General features: G+C 34.6%; 1 protein-coding gene across 1 annotated transcript in view; it reads right to left on the bottom strand.

Moving 5' to 3' along the window:
- Window positions 1-10079: 10079 nt before the first annotated feature.
- LOC120359310 overlaps window positions 10080-17971 on the bottom strand; it is a 33456-nt gene continuing 25564 nt past the window's right edge. Inside the window, exon 2 of the mRNA XM_039456371.1 lies at window positions 10080-10769. Coding sequence (XP_039312305.1) covers window positions 10601-10769 — 169 coding nt within the window. The 3' untranslated portion in view covers window positions 10080-10600. The remainder of the gene's footprint in view (window positions 10770-17971) is intronic.

Genomic DNA, 17971 nt, shown 5'->3' with positions numbered 1-17971 from the left:
GTATTTTAGTCCACTGTAATAATTAGTTCTGTAAATAAAGAATATTTATTTATTTGTTTATTTACAGAACAATTAATCGAAAAATCATTTAAATTCTTATACAAAAAAATCAAGATTTTTGTGATTGTATTTTAAAATAATTTAACTTTTAATAACAAATGAAGTAAATAGGTTACAAAAATGCGTTGTTTAAATAAAAATATAATGTTATTTACACATCTTTTATATCTATATATAGTTCATTTAAAATAGAAATAATAGTGCACACATTTTCAATTTTAATTTACTTTGCAGGGGTTGTACGGATAATGTATCTTTAATTAACTTTTGCGAGAAACTTTAGCAGAGAAGAATCGAATTTGAAAGTAAAGAATAAAGGTCACTCTCCGATATCTTCTCATACTTCTACCATCTCGAGCGACGCTTCGATGCCATTTTTTTTTCGCGGTCTCACGCGATGTGCAAACTACAGCGATTCGCATAAGCAGGTGATACAGGCCGAACTCGATGATGATGATCGATCGGCGAGGCAGATACAGCCGGGCGTACATAAGCGGGGCTGTTATTTAGTTCTCAGGATGTAAGCAGTTCCCCGTTCCCAGCTCGCCGATGTGCCAACCGTATTCATTAAAAATCCGGGATCTTGTTAAGTTCCCGTGGCACCGATCCGGCAAAGCATGTCGAACAGTCGTTTGTTCTGCGCTTCGTAACAATACCTGAATTAATCAACAGCTACTAGCTCATCCGTGAGCGTCTCGGTACACACCGGAATCACACTATTTTCACTTTATCCGGCATTAAATATCTTAGCAATAAAATCTCGAATACAAGTTTTGATGCTTATGAAGTCTACGCTTCGCGTGGATCTAGATATAAGAATATTATATTAGGCAACGTGGAGCGGAGGGGAACGAATTCGTCTCCCCGGCGCTTTAATCTGATTACACCGTATTAGTTATTCAAATTTTCGTCTATTAAATTATACGTATCTAATAAGATCTTTACATGATATCCGACTTGAGCTATCCTCGATGATACTGAATTATTCACAAATTTATTTTCATTCCAGAGTGTGGTATCGGATGCTCGGTCGTGTGACGCCCCTCCTTTTTTGTGTTAAATAAGCTATTAGTATTTGTCATTTGGTTGCTCTCTCCGCGGGAGCATAATTTACGGTGAATTCGAAACGGCCAGCAGGATGACCGTTGATTCCGAAGAACGCTAGCATGCGTAAGGTTCGCATGCTACCTGATCGTTTAGTATTAATCGCGTATCAGTTTTGGCAGGTGGTTGCCACTCACATACCGGATAAACATCTCAACGCAGTGACCGGAACTTGATCTCGTCCGTGCAAATGAATAATTATGAAGTCCACCGTACGTGCCCATCGCGACAAGCGTATCGTCCGTTGGGCGCCGCCTAAATACGCGATTAATGCGCGCGAAATTTACCCTCGTGTTCCGCTTAAACGTACCTGCTCTCAGAGAAGAAAAAAACTGCGGTAGCAACTATATACGGTTAAGAATCTAATTATTCGGGCACACGGGATATTAGAAGTTTATTTTAGGCTACAAATTCATCAAATGTGATGTTTTAGGGAAAATTCCTTTGGAAGTGACAGTGAACACTTGTCAGTGATATATTTCTATCAAAAACAGATTTGTGTTTAAACTAAAAAGGTTCGTTGGCCTACTTTTAAATCAGATTGAAGAATAATTTTAAATAAAATTGCCACAAAACGCCGATTCTTATATCATTATTTATTTCTTATATCATCTTTTTACTTATATCTGAAAATGTGTGTAAAGATGATGAAATTATGGACGAAATAATATTAAATAAGCAAGATAATCTTATACACAATTATATACAATTACTAAATTAATTGACCAAATAACGTTTATATCTTTCTTGAGATTAATGACGCTAACCGGGCATGCGCCAATATAAGTGGCTCTAAGCTTTGGAAATATTGTTGCTGTGGACTTGATTGCTTGTGGATGGAATAGATTTGGCAACTTTACTCCCTGATTTGATTGCCAAGTCCGCGTTAACAATGTCGATTTAATTGAAAACGGGAAAAGAATCATATTCCATATATATCGACATAAAATATATGTACATACATGTACATATACGTTTAATGTACGCGTGAAAAAGACTCGTGAAAGACTAAATTGTTTTCTCAACGTTATTTTTTATTTTAGTGCGGTGTTTAAAGTAACTATCGTAGTGCAAAAATATCACGTACCTAAGACTCCTATTTTATTACAATATTACGTGTAAAATATTTATTTCAATTTGACAGCTATCAACCTTATTTTCCTTGATTAGGCACAATTCAATTTGACACAATATAGGGATCATGAAAATAGCATCATTCTGAGAAAGGAAAACAACAATCAATAAAAATACTAAAGTTTAACTTAATCTTATCATATTATTTATTCCAAACATGTGAGACTAAAAATAAATTTTTATTTGCAATTTATAAAATAAAAGAAATGGTAAATTAATACAAATGCATCAATTTTTATAGATGGATTCTATTTTCATGATCACTACTCTATGTGGATTATTTATCGATTATAATTATCCAAATAAAAGAAAAAATCTTATTGATATATATTACGTATAAATGTACTGATTACAAAAAGACAGTTTATATGAATTATAAAGAACATTTTAATAAAAAACATTATTATAACGTTGCAAGAATTTTCATGATCTATTTTCTCGCTTCTGACGGCATTAATCCAAGATGGTAGCAGTGAATGAACAGAAACTAAAAGGGGATGTTAAAGTGGGATCATTAATTTTACTGACTGAACAGCGACATGCATACGATTTACAATATTATACATAAGTACATACGATTTACGAAACATTAATATCGCACGCACGTACATACGAATAAATTTTTGTATCGAGCTTTTCGTATTAATTCTAAGAACCTAATGTTGTTTCTTTGTGCAATCTACATGCTTGGAGATTTTAATTCCTTAAATACAGACTGCAGAGCTTTTATGTCAAGCAAATATTGTTACGACTTGACAGCTCTTGATATCATATTGGTTTAAGAAATGGTAAAAGAATTTGAATTAAAAACTTTTTTCTCTCGGCACAAAATCCATATTGTAAACACGTATTAAAGCCTATATTTTAATTTTGGAAGAGAATTTTTCAAAATCTGTAAAAATAATATATACGAAAGTTGTTACAAAGTTATTGTGTTTAACAGGAAGACTGAAATCCTTTTAATTAAAAATGAAATAGATTCAATCAAAAGGATATGAGCCAAATCTCTGCATTAAGCTTATCAAACAATCTTGCTATAAAATATCAAGAGAGGTTTTAACAATTTTAATAGGTATAATTAGAATAAGTTCCTTTACTTTTTTTTTTTATTATCATACAATCAAAATTGGTATCTTCCTGTTAATGCCAATTTGATCACGACTAAAAAATCTTGGATTTTTTTGTATCATCAATCATCTAATTACTTTAACTTCACGAAATTGCGAGATACAATTGAATATCTTCGAGTGCTCGGTCGCATAGTTTCCTAGTCTTCTTCCGTCTAAACTCGAGATTACGGTCTTCCGGAAGCGAATAGAGTCAAAAGTGGCTCGATAGGTATCTGAAACAGTCTATGCAGTTTCATGTTGACACTACGCGTGCACTATCGCTTCTTCGTCACGGCACTCACGGCGCGTCACGGCGCGTCACGGTGCGTCACGGCGCGTCACGGCGCGGCAGGTGCCCCACGATGCGCTACGTGATACATGGTCCGAGTCGGTCAACGAGCCGTCCACGTAGCCTCTTTAATAGAAGCCTTTATGGGGCACTTAATACGGGCAATTTCTCTTTAATGCCCGCTATTCATTCTATCGAGTCACCGCGTGCACCGACCTTTCCTTCATTTCCCGAAACGAATGCTGTTTTAATTATTGCGTCGGCCCATTCTTAATAGATTCATTCTTAGATCCCGGTGTGCGAATCTCACACTGTTCTGCTCGTTTAACTCATATAAATCAAGATGTAAATATCACTAAAAACTAGTTCAATATAATTACATACTTCACCTGGGATTTATGTCAGATAAATGAGGAAATTAGAAAGAAAAAATAAAATTAAATATATGAATTGAAATTCACGTTTTTTTTCTGTATTTTTTTAATGTGGTTCAAAATTTGGAAAAATTTGATGGAAATTGTAAATTTTTCGAATTTAAATCTTGAATTCTCCTCAAACGTCCAGAATTATGAATCTAAATTCTGGAATTTCCTGAACATCGAAGTTCCATGATTTCAAATTCAAGCATCAGATGTTTAGAGGTAATTTCGGGTTTCCGGAAATTCGGTATCCTCGTGATAATTCATTCGCCAGTGTGGCTTGCTCCCATGTGGTAAAGTCCTGTCGCGTTCAATGCACGTTACGTATCGCGTCATATTATAAAATGGCAATTAACTCCGCGGTAATATCACGCACATAACTTGCTCACTCTGTTCTATTACACATCGACGAGGAGCAACGCAATGAATTGCGGCATTTCGAGTTGGTCGGGATATCTGGTGGCTGATTTTCTGCGTTAGGTTATCGCTACTAGGAAAACTTTCACATGTTGTTAAGAATACGTCACGAATTACATTTTATGAAGCAACAAGTTATGGCATAAACATTTGATGTCGTCTGATTAACTCTTACGAATAAATTTCACGATAATAAATAACGTCTCGATATTAACCGATCATCATTTTTCTTGTCAACAGAATTTACTACAAAAAATTAAAACAGAAAAGTCAAAATAATGTCAATTTGACTTCAAACTGATCAAATTGATCTATGTCATTTTTTGGTCATGATTTGTTCAATATGACGTCAAATTAATATATTTTGGCTATTCTATTATCTTTGGAACGAATCTGTACGTAAGCTGTTTGTGATACACTAAGATACAGAGCGATTCGTAAGTATAAAAAATTGAAAGAAATCTGTGCATTATTTAGTATTTCCTTTATATTATTTTAAGACAATAAGGTATTATAAACATGTGTTTCAAATTGCTTTATTTTTCAATTTATTATAATTACATATAGGGGAGATCCATGTTTTCACAATATTTAAATAATGTTTAAAAAAAATGGATGGGAATTTTAGACATTATTAATTATTATACGTATCTCTTTTAAGCACTAAGGAAATGCTGGAGTCGTAAGTTTTACCGACTGAACAACGACTTACACATACACGATTTATAATACATATGTCCGGTTCACGAAATAGCAGTACATCGTTATATTGCTATTATGTATCAATGTCGAACGCATTTTCATATAAACTTTTCATTAAGTGTCTAAATCTAATTTAAAAAATTCGACGTTGTTTCTTCGTGTAACCTACATGTCTGGCGACTCCAATATCAGAAATATCGGAAATACAGATTGTACAGCTTTTATACCACGTAAATATTGTCATGATTTGACAACTCTAGACGCCATATTCGTCTAAGAAATAATAAAGAATAGTATGAAATAAAAAGCCTTCTTTCGTCCTCTGTATAAAGTTTATATCGCAGACATGCATTAATTCATGACTTTAATTCTGAAATAGGATTTCTAAATCTGTAAAAGTATTACATACGAAAAGTTGTTACAAAATTATTTTTGGCAAAACAGTCGTCTTCTATTACTGACAAAAATATCGTTTTGTTAAACAAATCATACTTCGTATTGATTTTACAGAAATATAATTTTACAGAATTAAAATACACGCGCTAATGTATATGCTCTGGTTCATTTGTTATCAAACAGGAAAAAATTTTAAAGTTACAGATTTTCATATTGACTTTTACTTTAATATGGCAAACGAAATCGTTAATTCACAGATTTTATGTAGTGGAAATATTAAGCAGGTTATTTGTGCGAAATAAAGGCAGAGCCACGTGTAAAATAAATGAATGAATAATGTTGAACCTTTAGAATTAATTTGGAAATACAAATTTCAAATTTAATTTGGAAAGCCTAATTTAAATGAATAGAATGTTCAACAAATTATATATATATATATATATAAGTAGATAATATAAGCGGGTTCTAATTCACTTTGGGGTGGGAAAAGGGGAGGTGTGACGTCATGGGGGGGTTTCCCCTCTTTTATTATTTTAATTAATTATTTGATATCAATTAAATTAATAAAAGAAGAGGAACCTCCCCCGTGACGTCACACACCTCCCCTTTCCCCCACCCCAAAATAAATTAGAACCCGCCTATATCATCTACTTATGTATGTACATGAAATAACCATGTAGTAGTATGTAGAGTTAATGTTTCGTAAATTGTATGTATGTATTGCAAATCGTAAGTGTATAAGTCGAGTTCATCGACTGACGACGACTCCAGCATCTCCTTAAGTGATACGCATTTGGCAACTCTCTTTTTAAACAAGAGAATCCTGTCAAATATTGATAAGTTGTAAATTTTTTGACAACTAACTCTGTATGACAATCGGTTGTGGTACGCTCCTGCAATGGTAGAGGTATAAATTTGTCATTAGTATTGAAAGGTAATTCTTAATATCATATGCACACTGAATTTGAATAAAATATTAAAAGGTTTATAGGTCTGTCCTTTCTTTTTTAAGGAAACGTAGCCGCCGTAAATATATATGACGCACTTTTGCAAACGCCCAATTTCCTGCTGTTAACCACGTGCACATAAAGATTGCCTGGTTTACAAAATATCAAGGCAATGTATTAAGAAGCGAGAATTAAGAAAATATACTATTTTATCGATCGTAATGTACGAGGGACTTATCTCCCTATTTAAAACCACCGTGTTGGAATACGCGAAGCCGCTCTCTGAGTGCCGCGTATACACTCGCTTACGCGGCCTGTTACATTTTTCTCTGCTTAATTGCACGCGCATTTCGCGTCGAGGACGGCCACCGTATCGCGAGGCATGCGTAAGCGGTAGGACGAAAAAGAAAGAGGGAAGAAAGAGGCACCGCGCCGTATTATACTGACGTCCGGCTTATGCTGGGAATGGCAAAAAAGGGCGGCGCAATCCCCACCGTGTGTGTACGTTTGCGTTTGTGTGCGCTTGTATGCGCGCGAAAATGCCGAAGCATAATATAACAGTTTTATTCACGGCGGTTAGTGTAAATATGCGAGATTATGAGCGCCGTGCAGCGCGGAACGTACAGCCCTAGGCGCGCGTACGCGACGCGTTTGCGCCTAATTCCGCGAGTCCTCGGTCCTTCCAGTGGATGGACAGCAGGAATCGTAGGTGCACTAGAAATCCAAGTGTGCAAAACGTGTAGTCACCCTTTACGCATTCGCATTTTTTATGCATTAAATTTAATTTATGCGTGTAATTTTTGTACTTTTTTTTGCACCCTTAGACGTGTATCAGTATTAAATTACACGTCTCAGCATGTAAAAAAAAAAAAAAAAAAATACACGCACATAAATGCGTAAAGAGTAACAACATAATTTTATTCATAAAAATACACACTTGGATTTGCAACGCAGTGTCGTCCTTGAGACCGAGTCGCGCGCTACAAAACAATACCGCGCGAGTAAATAACAACAAATAAATGATAGGTTACTCACCCCTCTCCCCGATCGCGTTGCCCGACGCCTAGCAAGCCTCTGGTCTGTTCCTTCTCTCGAAATCCTTCGCAGAGCGCTGCTCCTCCATAGTTCTTACGCGCGATTTCACGCGCGCGCGCTTATTACCGAAACGCAACGAATAGAGGACCAACTGCGCAAATCGTAATTCCCGATTGAGCGCGATTTGAGAGCGCTTCGCTGCGTTGCGTCTCCGTGGCGTTTCGTTAGCGGGAAAGAGCGTCGATAGCGGATGACGTCAGCGTTGACAACTTCACTCCGATTTACCGCCGCGACACGACGCGAGTCAAGATGCCGAATCGACGCGGTTGACCTTTACTTTCTACGTACGCATGCATTAACGCGCGTTACAGCACGCGTAAAACACCTTGTGCGTGCACACTGCACGGAAGCCGTCTCGATTAGTCGACTCGATTTCGGCTTCTTAACCCTCGCTCGACTCGCGCGATAGATCGAAGTCGCGATAGTGAAGGTGACGTCATCCGCGATCGGCGCTCTTTCCCGCCAGCGGAACGCCACGGAGACGCAGCGCAGCGAAGCGCTCTCGAATCGTTCTTTAATTGAGAATCACGTAAGGCTTACGCAATTGATCCTGTAGCGCAGCGTTGCGAAGGATTCCGAGGGAAGGAGCAGCAGAGGTTTAATCGGCGTCGCGGCGTCGGCGACGGGCAGCGCGGTCGCGAAAGAGGGTGAGTAACCTATTATTTACTTGTTATTTACTCGCATTGTCTCGTAGCGCGCGATTCGGTCTCAGGGACGATACTACATTGCAAATCCAAGTGTGTGTTTTTATGTGTAAAATTATGTTGTTACTCATTATGTTGTTACTCTTTACGCATTTATATGCCTGTAATTTCTTTTTCTTTTGTGTGTTTAGACGTGTAATTTAATATTGATGCACGTCTATCGTGTAACAAATGCAAACATTACATACATAAATTTATTTTAATTTATAAAAAATGCAAATGCGTAAAGTGACTACACATTTTACACACTTGGATTTGCAGTGTGGTTATGCAACGTGGTAGTCTAAAAAACGTATTTTGCTCCAAGATATTATAATTACGTTTAAATATCACGATTTATCTTCAACGTTTTGCTTAGATAGCTTAATGTTATCTAAATAATAATAAAATAAAATAAATTACATGTAAATGTATCTTAGGTATGATAAAGATGATTTATTTTTAAACTTATATAGATAAAAAATAAATTTATATATCGTTTTATCCACATAATTTTAAAATAATATTACCGTTGAATGAAACAAAAACGATACGACAACATTGTACTTATACTTTTATTTATAAATTTTTATTTCTCATTCAAATAATTTGACAAAAAATAATTCCTTTTAGTTTGGATACATGAATAAAAATCGAAGTTATAAAATATAGAAGGAATATATAACTCATATTATAACTAACAAAATTCTTTATAAAAGTTTTCAAATTATTTATAATTTTAGGACAATTTTTATTTTATATTGTGCTACTATTATATAAATTCTATTATCAATTGAAAAAATTATATAATTATGGTTAAACAGTAACATCAAAGTTGAAGCAAGGGATAATACTTCACACTCGTAGCCGTTCACATTAACTTAGAAAATTTGCAAAAGATAAGAATTCTTTTGTTTATAATTAAAATGGAGATAGTATAGATTGTAATACAATCTAGAGAAAGCCATTTTTAATGTTAGCAAATTATCTGTGTAATTTTTTTATATAGATGATGGTAAACATTGTTCATCTTAAATGAATTTCACCTGTATAATATGTAAAACTCTTTTAGGCTTTATTTACACAGAACATATTAAATAAGTGACATTATTATAAATAAAGAATCATGATTTATCTTAAATACATCTTATCAGATAATGCGGAATCTTTAGAACAAACAAAACGAGCAAATTATATAAGATCTTATAGTAAAACGGTTTATTTTTTAATTAGTACAAATTAACAGTTTCAATCTACTTGGTCCTCATCCGCTGTTTAAATTAGTGTTATCAACGCAACGCAATTATTATAAATAAGACGTTAAATTAAAAGGAGAAGTTTTACACTTTTTTTTAATGGTTTCACACACTTTTTCTTGAAAAAAATGCGGCTAATGAATGGCTGGATGCATCTCAATAGTAATATATTAAACTCTTTCCAGTTTAGTTAAATAAAACAGAGTTAATCTAATAGATAATAAAATCACAAGTATCAATTTACGTCGCTAACATCACATGATATCGTACGAATATACTGGAAATTTATTCAGTCATATATCATATGAGCGGTCACATATTCCATTCTTATGAGATGTAAGATAAAAGTACAAGAGTTTCTTTAAACTTTTATATTTTTTTAAAGTATAAGAAAATTAAAACGTATTTTGTATTTTTAATTTTTTTATAGTAATAGAGTATGCAAATTTTATTGGTATTGTTGATTTTTCTTAAATATAATAAATAATACTTGATAAATAAAGTTTCAGATATAATCCGAAATTACCATAAATATTGTAACAGAAATACACTATAATAGATAACGTGCTCATAGCATGTTAAATTATAACAAATATATATAAAACAGATAATGTCTACGTATTCCCGCCTACACATCCTTTATCTCGACTTTTGCATCCTCGAGATGGAATCTCGACGCTTACAGGAAAGGAAACAAATATACGGCACGTAACTTCTTAAATTTGCGCTAATTAATCGCGCGATACAGATAACGCGGAACCGCATCGGGCCATAGAGAACTAATCGCGATTACAGGTGGCATGGGAGACTGCAACTGAGAGGCGAAGGGATTCGCAAGCTCAGTGAGTCCCACATACCCACATAATCCCGTATTTCTCTCGCGGACTTCGTGATCCGAGTCGTTTCGATGCACTGACACGCCGAGAGATGGACGACCGCGTGCGTGTCCCGTGGCAATTTCCCCACGGGACTCACGATTCGCTCGAGATTTAATATAGCAGGAAGTGCGGGCGGAATCCACGGGTGATATTTGCTGTGCTCTTTACGCTTGGCGTGCGACCGAGAGAACACGACGACCGCGATTCTGCGAGTCGCGGTCTGTGAAGAGCTGCTCTGGAAGAACCGCTTCGTAGACTTACATGTGCAGTCTCCACATTTCTGTTGAAAACGTAAAAAGTATTTAGTAAGAAATAGACAATAGTGAATTGGACACTTTTCTTGTCTAATTGTTTAATAAGTAGGGAGGAATGAAGAAGAGAAGCGATTGCCTTTCTCGATTTTAGAAAGACATTATACATTATCCTCCCCTTTTCGTCCTCCTTCTTTTCTCTCTCACTCTTACTCTCATTCTTGTGTTTCCTTTTCGAAATGCATTGACTACAGCGTGCGTTTGGCTAGTGACACATGAAATAATGTAAGTAGTGAGGAAACTGACATTCTTTACAATAGGCATTTGCTACTACTTATATTATCGTATCACTGCTTTATTGTGATTGATCGATTTACTATTTCGAAAATAGGTACTAAATAATACCCTTACGGAAAACTCAGCAATCTTTGCTTACGTGTAAAATAACACCTTATGCGCCTGTACGCTACTAGATGTGATATTTTTGGTATCTAAGAAGCGTGGGTCTTTGTGGTCTTGTAAGAAAAAAATGTCTTCGTCAATCGAAAATATGAGATTGCCACAAATTTCCGTTGGCTAATCTAAATCTGTCTGAAAAAATTAATGGAGCAGCATGAAGATTTGAGAATATTTTATCGTTAAATGGAAAAATTGGTAAATTTAAAATAAAATGATCTTCAAGATGTCTTATTAATTTTCTTAGATTATTATTCTTATGATATATCAATTTTATTTTATGAAAGAGTAATAGCATTGGATGTAGAAATCTTTTTCTATATGAGCACTGATGCTGGACACAGGTCCAGCATCACAAATGAGATGTTTATTTATGTTGACTAAAAAGCACTAATTTAACTTCAAGGAATCAAAATGACATAACTTGTATAAATAAGAATGAATACTAATTGTAAGTTCATAACAATAATTCAAGATCTATAATTTGACAATCAAATTTCTTGCGTGTCTCCCATGAAGAAAAGTTTCGAAATTGAAAGCTTGTTCGATCAATCGAGCGATCGGCAAATTTTTGCGTAAGAAGACCGCTGGAAGTTAATGTACAAGAATATTATCAACAGTGACCACCGCCATACAATCAGATGAACGTACAGGATATCCTTGGTATACTGATGCCGATCCAGATAGCGCCGAAGCGTGTGTTTTATAGAAATGTCCCCTCTGAATTCCCCTCAAGGGGGAAAAAGAATCCCGTTGCTGATGTACACCTTCCGCGGCCGGGCATCCCGTCTGCATTTATATGAATGCGTATTACAAGTTCAAGCTCGTATAAAATGCAAACGCGTAACGTGCGAGGGACACGGTTCACACTGCCGTTTAATAGGAAGCCGCGAACTAGATAGGTAACTTCTGGCAGCTCATATTTATTGCCGCCGCGGTCATGAAGAATGGCTCGCACATAAAATTAGCGATACACGTAATTGTTATCGCTTGTAACGCTTATATTGAGCGGACGGCGCCGTGATAGCAGCTGATGTACGCACATCTTTCGTGCGAAACTTGCGCGCATTTTATAACAAATGGAAAACTATGCAAGAGCTCTCCCTAATGTGCGTACGTGCATATCTCGTAAATATACACGCAAGTTGGAAGCTCAGAACTTGTGAATCTGGAATAAAAATCTACGGACTTAAAATCTCGTATTGTTCGTGTTTTAGATGGTTAATATTTTTACACTACTGGGAGAATTTTTTTCTTCAAATTTATCCTCAAAACTATGGCAATTGTGGGTTACGGATAAATTTTGTATTTTAATAAAATTTGGTAATTTATTAAAATTTACAAAAATTTTACTAAAATTATTAGTTTAATTAGAAATTTGGGAACCAAGTTTTTGAGATTGAATCGAATCTTTGATGACATTTTCGAACTCGAATTGAATCAAATTCGAAATTTTCATATCGAATCAAGCTTAAATCATTTTTTTCCCGAATTTACATTGTGTGTTAATTTAAAAATAAAAAAATTTTTTCATTTTTGTAGAATATTATAACGTTGTAAATATTTTCTAATAGAAATACTTAATAGCAGAACTTATAGAAAATAATTACAAAAAAATGATATAAGTAAAAATTTATAATAGATGCTGTAGATATTAAGTGTATCATACCTATGAATAAGCATGTATTATAATATTACTACGCAAGTGAGATAGTATTTATTTTAAAAAAATATAATGAAGCAATTTTAGAATTTGTTCTAAATTTTATAAAATAATGATATAAACTTATCATATATACACATCTTTAATAGTTTAAAAATAGAATTTATAAACGGTAGTAAAGTTTAAAAAATCGACAATCAGATACGAAATTAATACCCGCTGACAAGATTGATCACGCAGAATATGTAAATAAAACAATTGAAATAGGCGATTAATTTAAAATCAAATAATTCGAAATTGAATAATTCAAATTCGAATTTTTTAAATTCAAAATTGCATCTAATCGAATTTACTGTTCGATTTGATTCAAATTCGAATTATTCGTACCTCTAATTCTAATATAAAATTATATATTTTAATGTTGGAAAATTCTTCGAAATCTGTCATCATGATTTTGAGAGTAAACTCTAACAAATGTTTTGTTTGTGCAAACTTGAAGTTTCTTAAATCTCTTTTCTCTTGATTTTTTCTCTGAGTATCGTAATAAATTACGTCATAGCTTGTATATATCAGGTACATAGAAACATTTGTACATTTTATTATATAATATTATATCTAAATTAATATCGTATAAATTTTTCACTGTGCTAACAAGTGAAAATGCGAAACGCGATTGGGAAATGTAAATTTTAGCCTGGTCTTCGTTCCGTCATGAATGGCTTGCACGCTCCAGCCGTTTTTTGGGCATCGATGAGCACGCGGCTGCTCGCTTTTGGATAAAGAGAACAATTAAGGAAATGCCAACGTCCAAGCGAGAAGCGTGCGGCATTTTTGTAAACGATAATAAGCAACGCGTGTCGGATTCCCGAGAAGCGGAATAAATTTGTTGGTCCCGTGGCTCTCGCAATTACGCGTCGCCGTTTCATTTATCGTCGGTTAACTCTCTCTTTCCAAGTCTAGTCGTATAGTAACATCGTTAAGCATACACAGAAAGCGGAAAACGACTTATAAGAAGAATCGGAAGCTATAAAACGTGGAGCAAGCAAATTAAGAATTCGGCAGCGTTTACTTTGGCCCGTTTCTTACCGTTAGTTCTGAGATTTGGAAAAGAAAAAAAAAATAGAAAGAAAAATAAAAAATAAGTTAAATCGAGATTAAAGTTAATTTAATTGGTGGAAATAATGTTTAGAAAATTTACGATTTAAAATTCGGAAGAGATTAATTTTGTCATTGCAAGATTGAGAAATTTGATATACGCAAATTGCCTATTTACTATGAAACATATTAGAAATCTACATAATCCAAAATGTATATGCATTTTAACACAGATTAATAAAGGAATTAGCAAAATGATCGGGGTGCATATTTCGAGATAGTATCGCGGCCAGTACGAGATTTGATGCTAAATACATTGCAATTAAATCTTAAATTAAATTGTCGGGAATAATTACAGCAAAGGTTTTAATTCGAAAAAGAGATTCGGCTAGGAGATAAGGAGAGTGAATAGAAAAATCATGAAAAAACGGGCGATGAAAACGCGGTCGGCTGTCATGCGTTTAATTACCAATCAGAGACGCCAGGTTATCGCGTGGTTGATTCCTGCCGACTTCCTATGAAAGATAAATACAGGGTGGCTCAAAAAACGAGACAGCCGAAATATATTTTTTTGATGAAAATCCGAGAATTTAACTTTGCTTCTTTTATTCTTCTGTTCTATTCCTTTGTTTCAATTTTTGGACGAAAGAATTTAATCAGTACTTTCCATCAGCAAAGTATTTACAATTCAAGATGAAACGTAAAGAAGTGGAGTGTATCGTCAAGAATGCCCTACATATTTTAACATTTCTTTCAGAAAAAAAATTTAACAGAAAACTTACTATTCGGAGACGTTTTATTCGACTTAAAAGACTTTTAGTACAATAGACGCTTCTGATTGGCTGTCGCAATCGTTTTGCGACTGGCAATAAAGTATTTGATACTTATCGTAGATCGCCTTTAATTTTTAAGCAGAAAAAAGTCTTTTAAATCAAATGAAATATCTCTGAATAGTAAATTTTCTATTGAAATTTTTTCGGAAGTATTTGCGACTTATAATCGCCCTTATGTATAAATAGAAAAAGAATATGTCTTATCCGTCTAAAGTTTCAGTACGCCTAAAGTTTTCTCGTATTTTAAAAGTTAAGTAAAACTCAATTAAAAGTAATTGTAAAGAGAAATTTTCAGAAATGCATTTTAAAGAGAAAAATTAAAATTTTGAATTTTTTTGCGATAGTTTGATCCTAAATTATATAAAATTGGAAATTCGTATTCTAAGAATATTTTTTACTTTGAATTTTACTTTGAAAAACTGTAATTTGATGAAACATAATTGAACAAAATTAATGAAAAAATTATTTTAAAATAAGCTTCCTAAACTTTAAAACGTTTTCTTTAAATTAATGTGATGATTTTTCAACGATACAGAATACTCTTTGTGTAGATTCTTATAAAATATTTTTATTATTTATAAAATATTTTTTAACTTTGAAATTAAAGAATTTACGACAAAAAGAAAAAAGAGGAAACATTTATTTTGTTATAATGTGCTCGAGTCGCATAACTTTTCTTTTTTTAAAAACTTTTTATTCTTAACTTTTTGTAAAGTGCGAGAAAATCTCAAATGTACGAAACTTTTGAAAAGTATATTGAAAAAAGGAAGTTGTTAACTTGAATAAAATTTTCAACTCGATTAAGTTTCTTTATTTCAAATATTTATGGATTTAACCCTTTGCACTTCGAACCACATTTCATCAATTTCATTAATTTCATTTCTTATATTGAGTAAGACTCGACAAAGAAGCTCTTGAGATAAAAACTGAGTCACATAAGAGTGCAAAAGGTTAACCTAAATTTATAGATATTTAAATTAAATATGTAAATGCTAAAATTAAAGTTGAAATACTTCATGTATCGAATTAAATACATAAACAATTGAATTAAAGAAATTTGATCAAGTTAAACAATTATTTAGTCAATTTAACCATTTTTTCTCACTGTAATGTACACAGTAATATTTTTTATTCGAGTAAATCCGAAATCCTCAACTCGTTCCAAGGTGGCACATCCCTTGCGACGCGTATACCGAGCTTCTCCTAAGCCACCCGGTATAACACAATACGTTCACATAGCGCGTTCGCGGGACATGCACGCGAATGCAACTAATGCATATTTGTTGGCCGTGTGTTAAGACGCGCCGGCCTTTTTATTATTATACATTGTGCGCGCGCACACACAGCTGTACGCCGCTCTCGCATAATCACCATCAGATAGCGAAGCGCGATCCGTCGATGACAGGAACACGGTAGACGCACCCGAGCTGCTTCCCATTCTCGCGTTCATGCTCGGAAATTACCTCTGAAAATTACCTTCCTCCCTTTAAAATCATCCCACCACAGCTCCCCCTTCCCCTCACGGGCGATAATATGATGCGACGGACGGTGCGCGTCTGCTTCGATTGACGCGCACCGGAAATCTCTTTGAAGAGCGCGCACCAGAAGCGCTTCCGATCTTGATGAGGACTGAAGCGTGCAATAAGAGGTTTAGCGTGCAAATTCTTATAAATTTATAGGGAATGTCCCGGTGATTACACACTGAAATGCCCTCGTAATCCTCGTATAATGAAATGCACCGAATACTTAGGACATATGAATGAATACTTTGAACACCAAGAATTCATTTCACAGGCGTCGTCTATCCGAAGATGGAAGGAGCAGGAGATAGAGATAAATAGGTAGATAGGTAAATGGGGAGATCTAAGACTGTGAGAGTTATTTTGCTATTCGCATGCGAATATTCGCCTTTCGGTCTAAAGACGAAATTTGTACATACGTTTGGCCGTTACGTAGGCCGTTAGAATTCACGAATGCTCGCGAGCAGTGCTCGCCTAATTAATATCTGCAGTTAAATCTGGGATCTAGATCTGAACGAACCGCTAGCTCACCAGCCAGCCAAGGCTCCCTGATTCCGTTGCTCGTTGCTGTTGTTTCCAGCGTCGTCGCGGTGCTGTTCGCGTGTGAATGTTCACTGACCCGACCGGCTTAAGTCCGGCTAGATCTGCAAGTCCCTGAGGCTCACAATCAGACGATGGGGGTACGCTCCGATTCGTTCGCGTGTAACCAGAAGCAACTCCGCGCGATGTGTTAATCGCTTGACAAAGGTGCATATTTATGAGTTCCGGTTCTTTGGAGCCGGGAAGTTCTATATTGTCTTTAAGTAATCATCATCCTGTGTTTAAGGCCTCACATCTCAAAGTATTATACCAAAAATTCATCAATTTCATAGATTGTTCTATTTCCTAACAGGAATATGATATAACAGGCACATATTGCATGAATATCGCACGAATATACGTGCGACATCACAACATCGCACGAATATTCGTATAATATCATATGATATCAAGTGTTGTTAAGATTATTACATTCAATATCTATGTAAAATTATAACATAATTTTTTTTTAGTTTATTTATTTTGTTTGCTGTTTTGATTTTTATATGAAATCGAACCTTGTACGTATTTGTGATGAGGAAATGACGTTAATACAAACTGAATTAAATTTTATATATACATTAATAAAACGTTAATAAATTTTTATGTAAAAAATTATTTGGATCCATTTATTCGTTTGAGTAAGTTATTTACTTAAAATTGCAGCAAAAAGTCATTTTCTTTACATAAATCGTGGCAAGCCAAACTTATTATTCTTTTCTTCTTTGCAGTCGATTTTAGGGCCAAATTAGGATATTCGCGATATTTTTGTTGTTGAATAGGAAAAAAGAATAAATTAAAGAAGCTTATAGTTTTTAAATTTCGATAATTTTTAGCTGGTATTGTTGAACCAAAACATCTTTAACTCGACTTTTAACTCCGTACCTAGAGTTTGGTAAAGTTCGGAGCTTTTCGAAATTCGTTTTTAACAAAAATAAGAGAGAGGCAAGGTCAAGAGACAAGGATGAAGCGTATCGGGGACAGATCGTAAAAATGCTTCTTTCCAACGTTTTTCGTTCCTCCCCATGTGGCGGCAAAAAAAGAACGACCAATACACACACTCCGCCCGTAGATTTCACGGTACA

Source organism: Solenopsis invicta, chromosome 13 (assembly GCF_016802725.1).
Source record: "Solenopsis invicta isolate M01_SB chromosome 13, UNIL_Sinv_3.0, whole genome shotgun sequence".
NCBI lineage: Eukaryota > Metazoa > Arthropoda > Insecta > Hymenoptera > Formicidae > Solenopsis > Solenopsis invicta.
The sequence above is the reverse complement of the archived record's forward strand: the minus strand, read 5'-3'. Positions and strand labels throughout refer to the sequence as shown.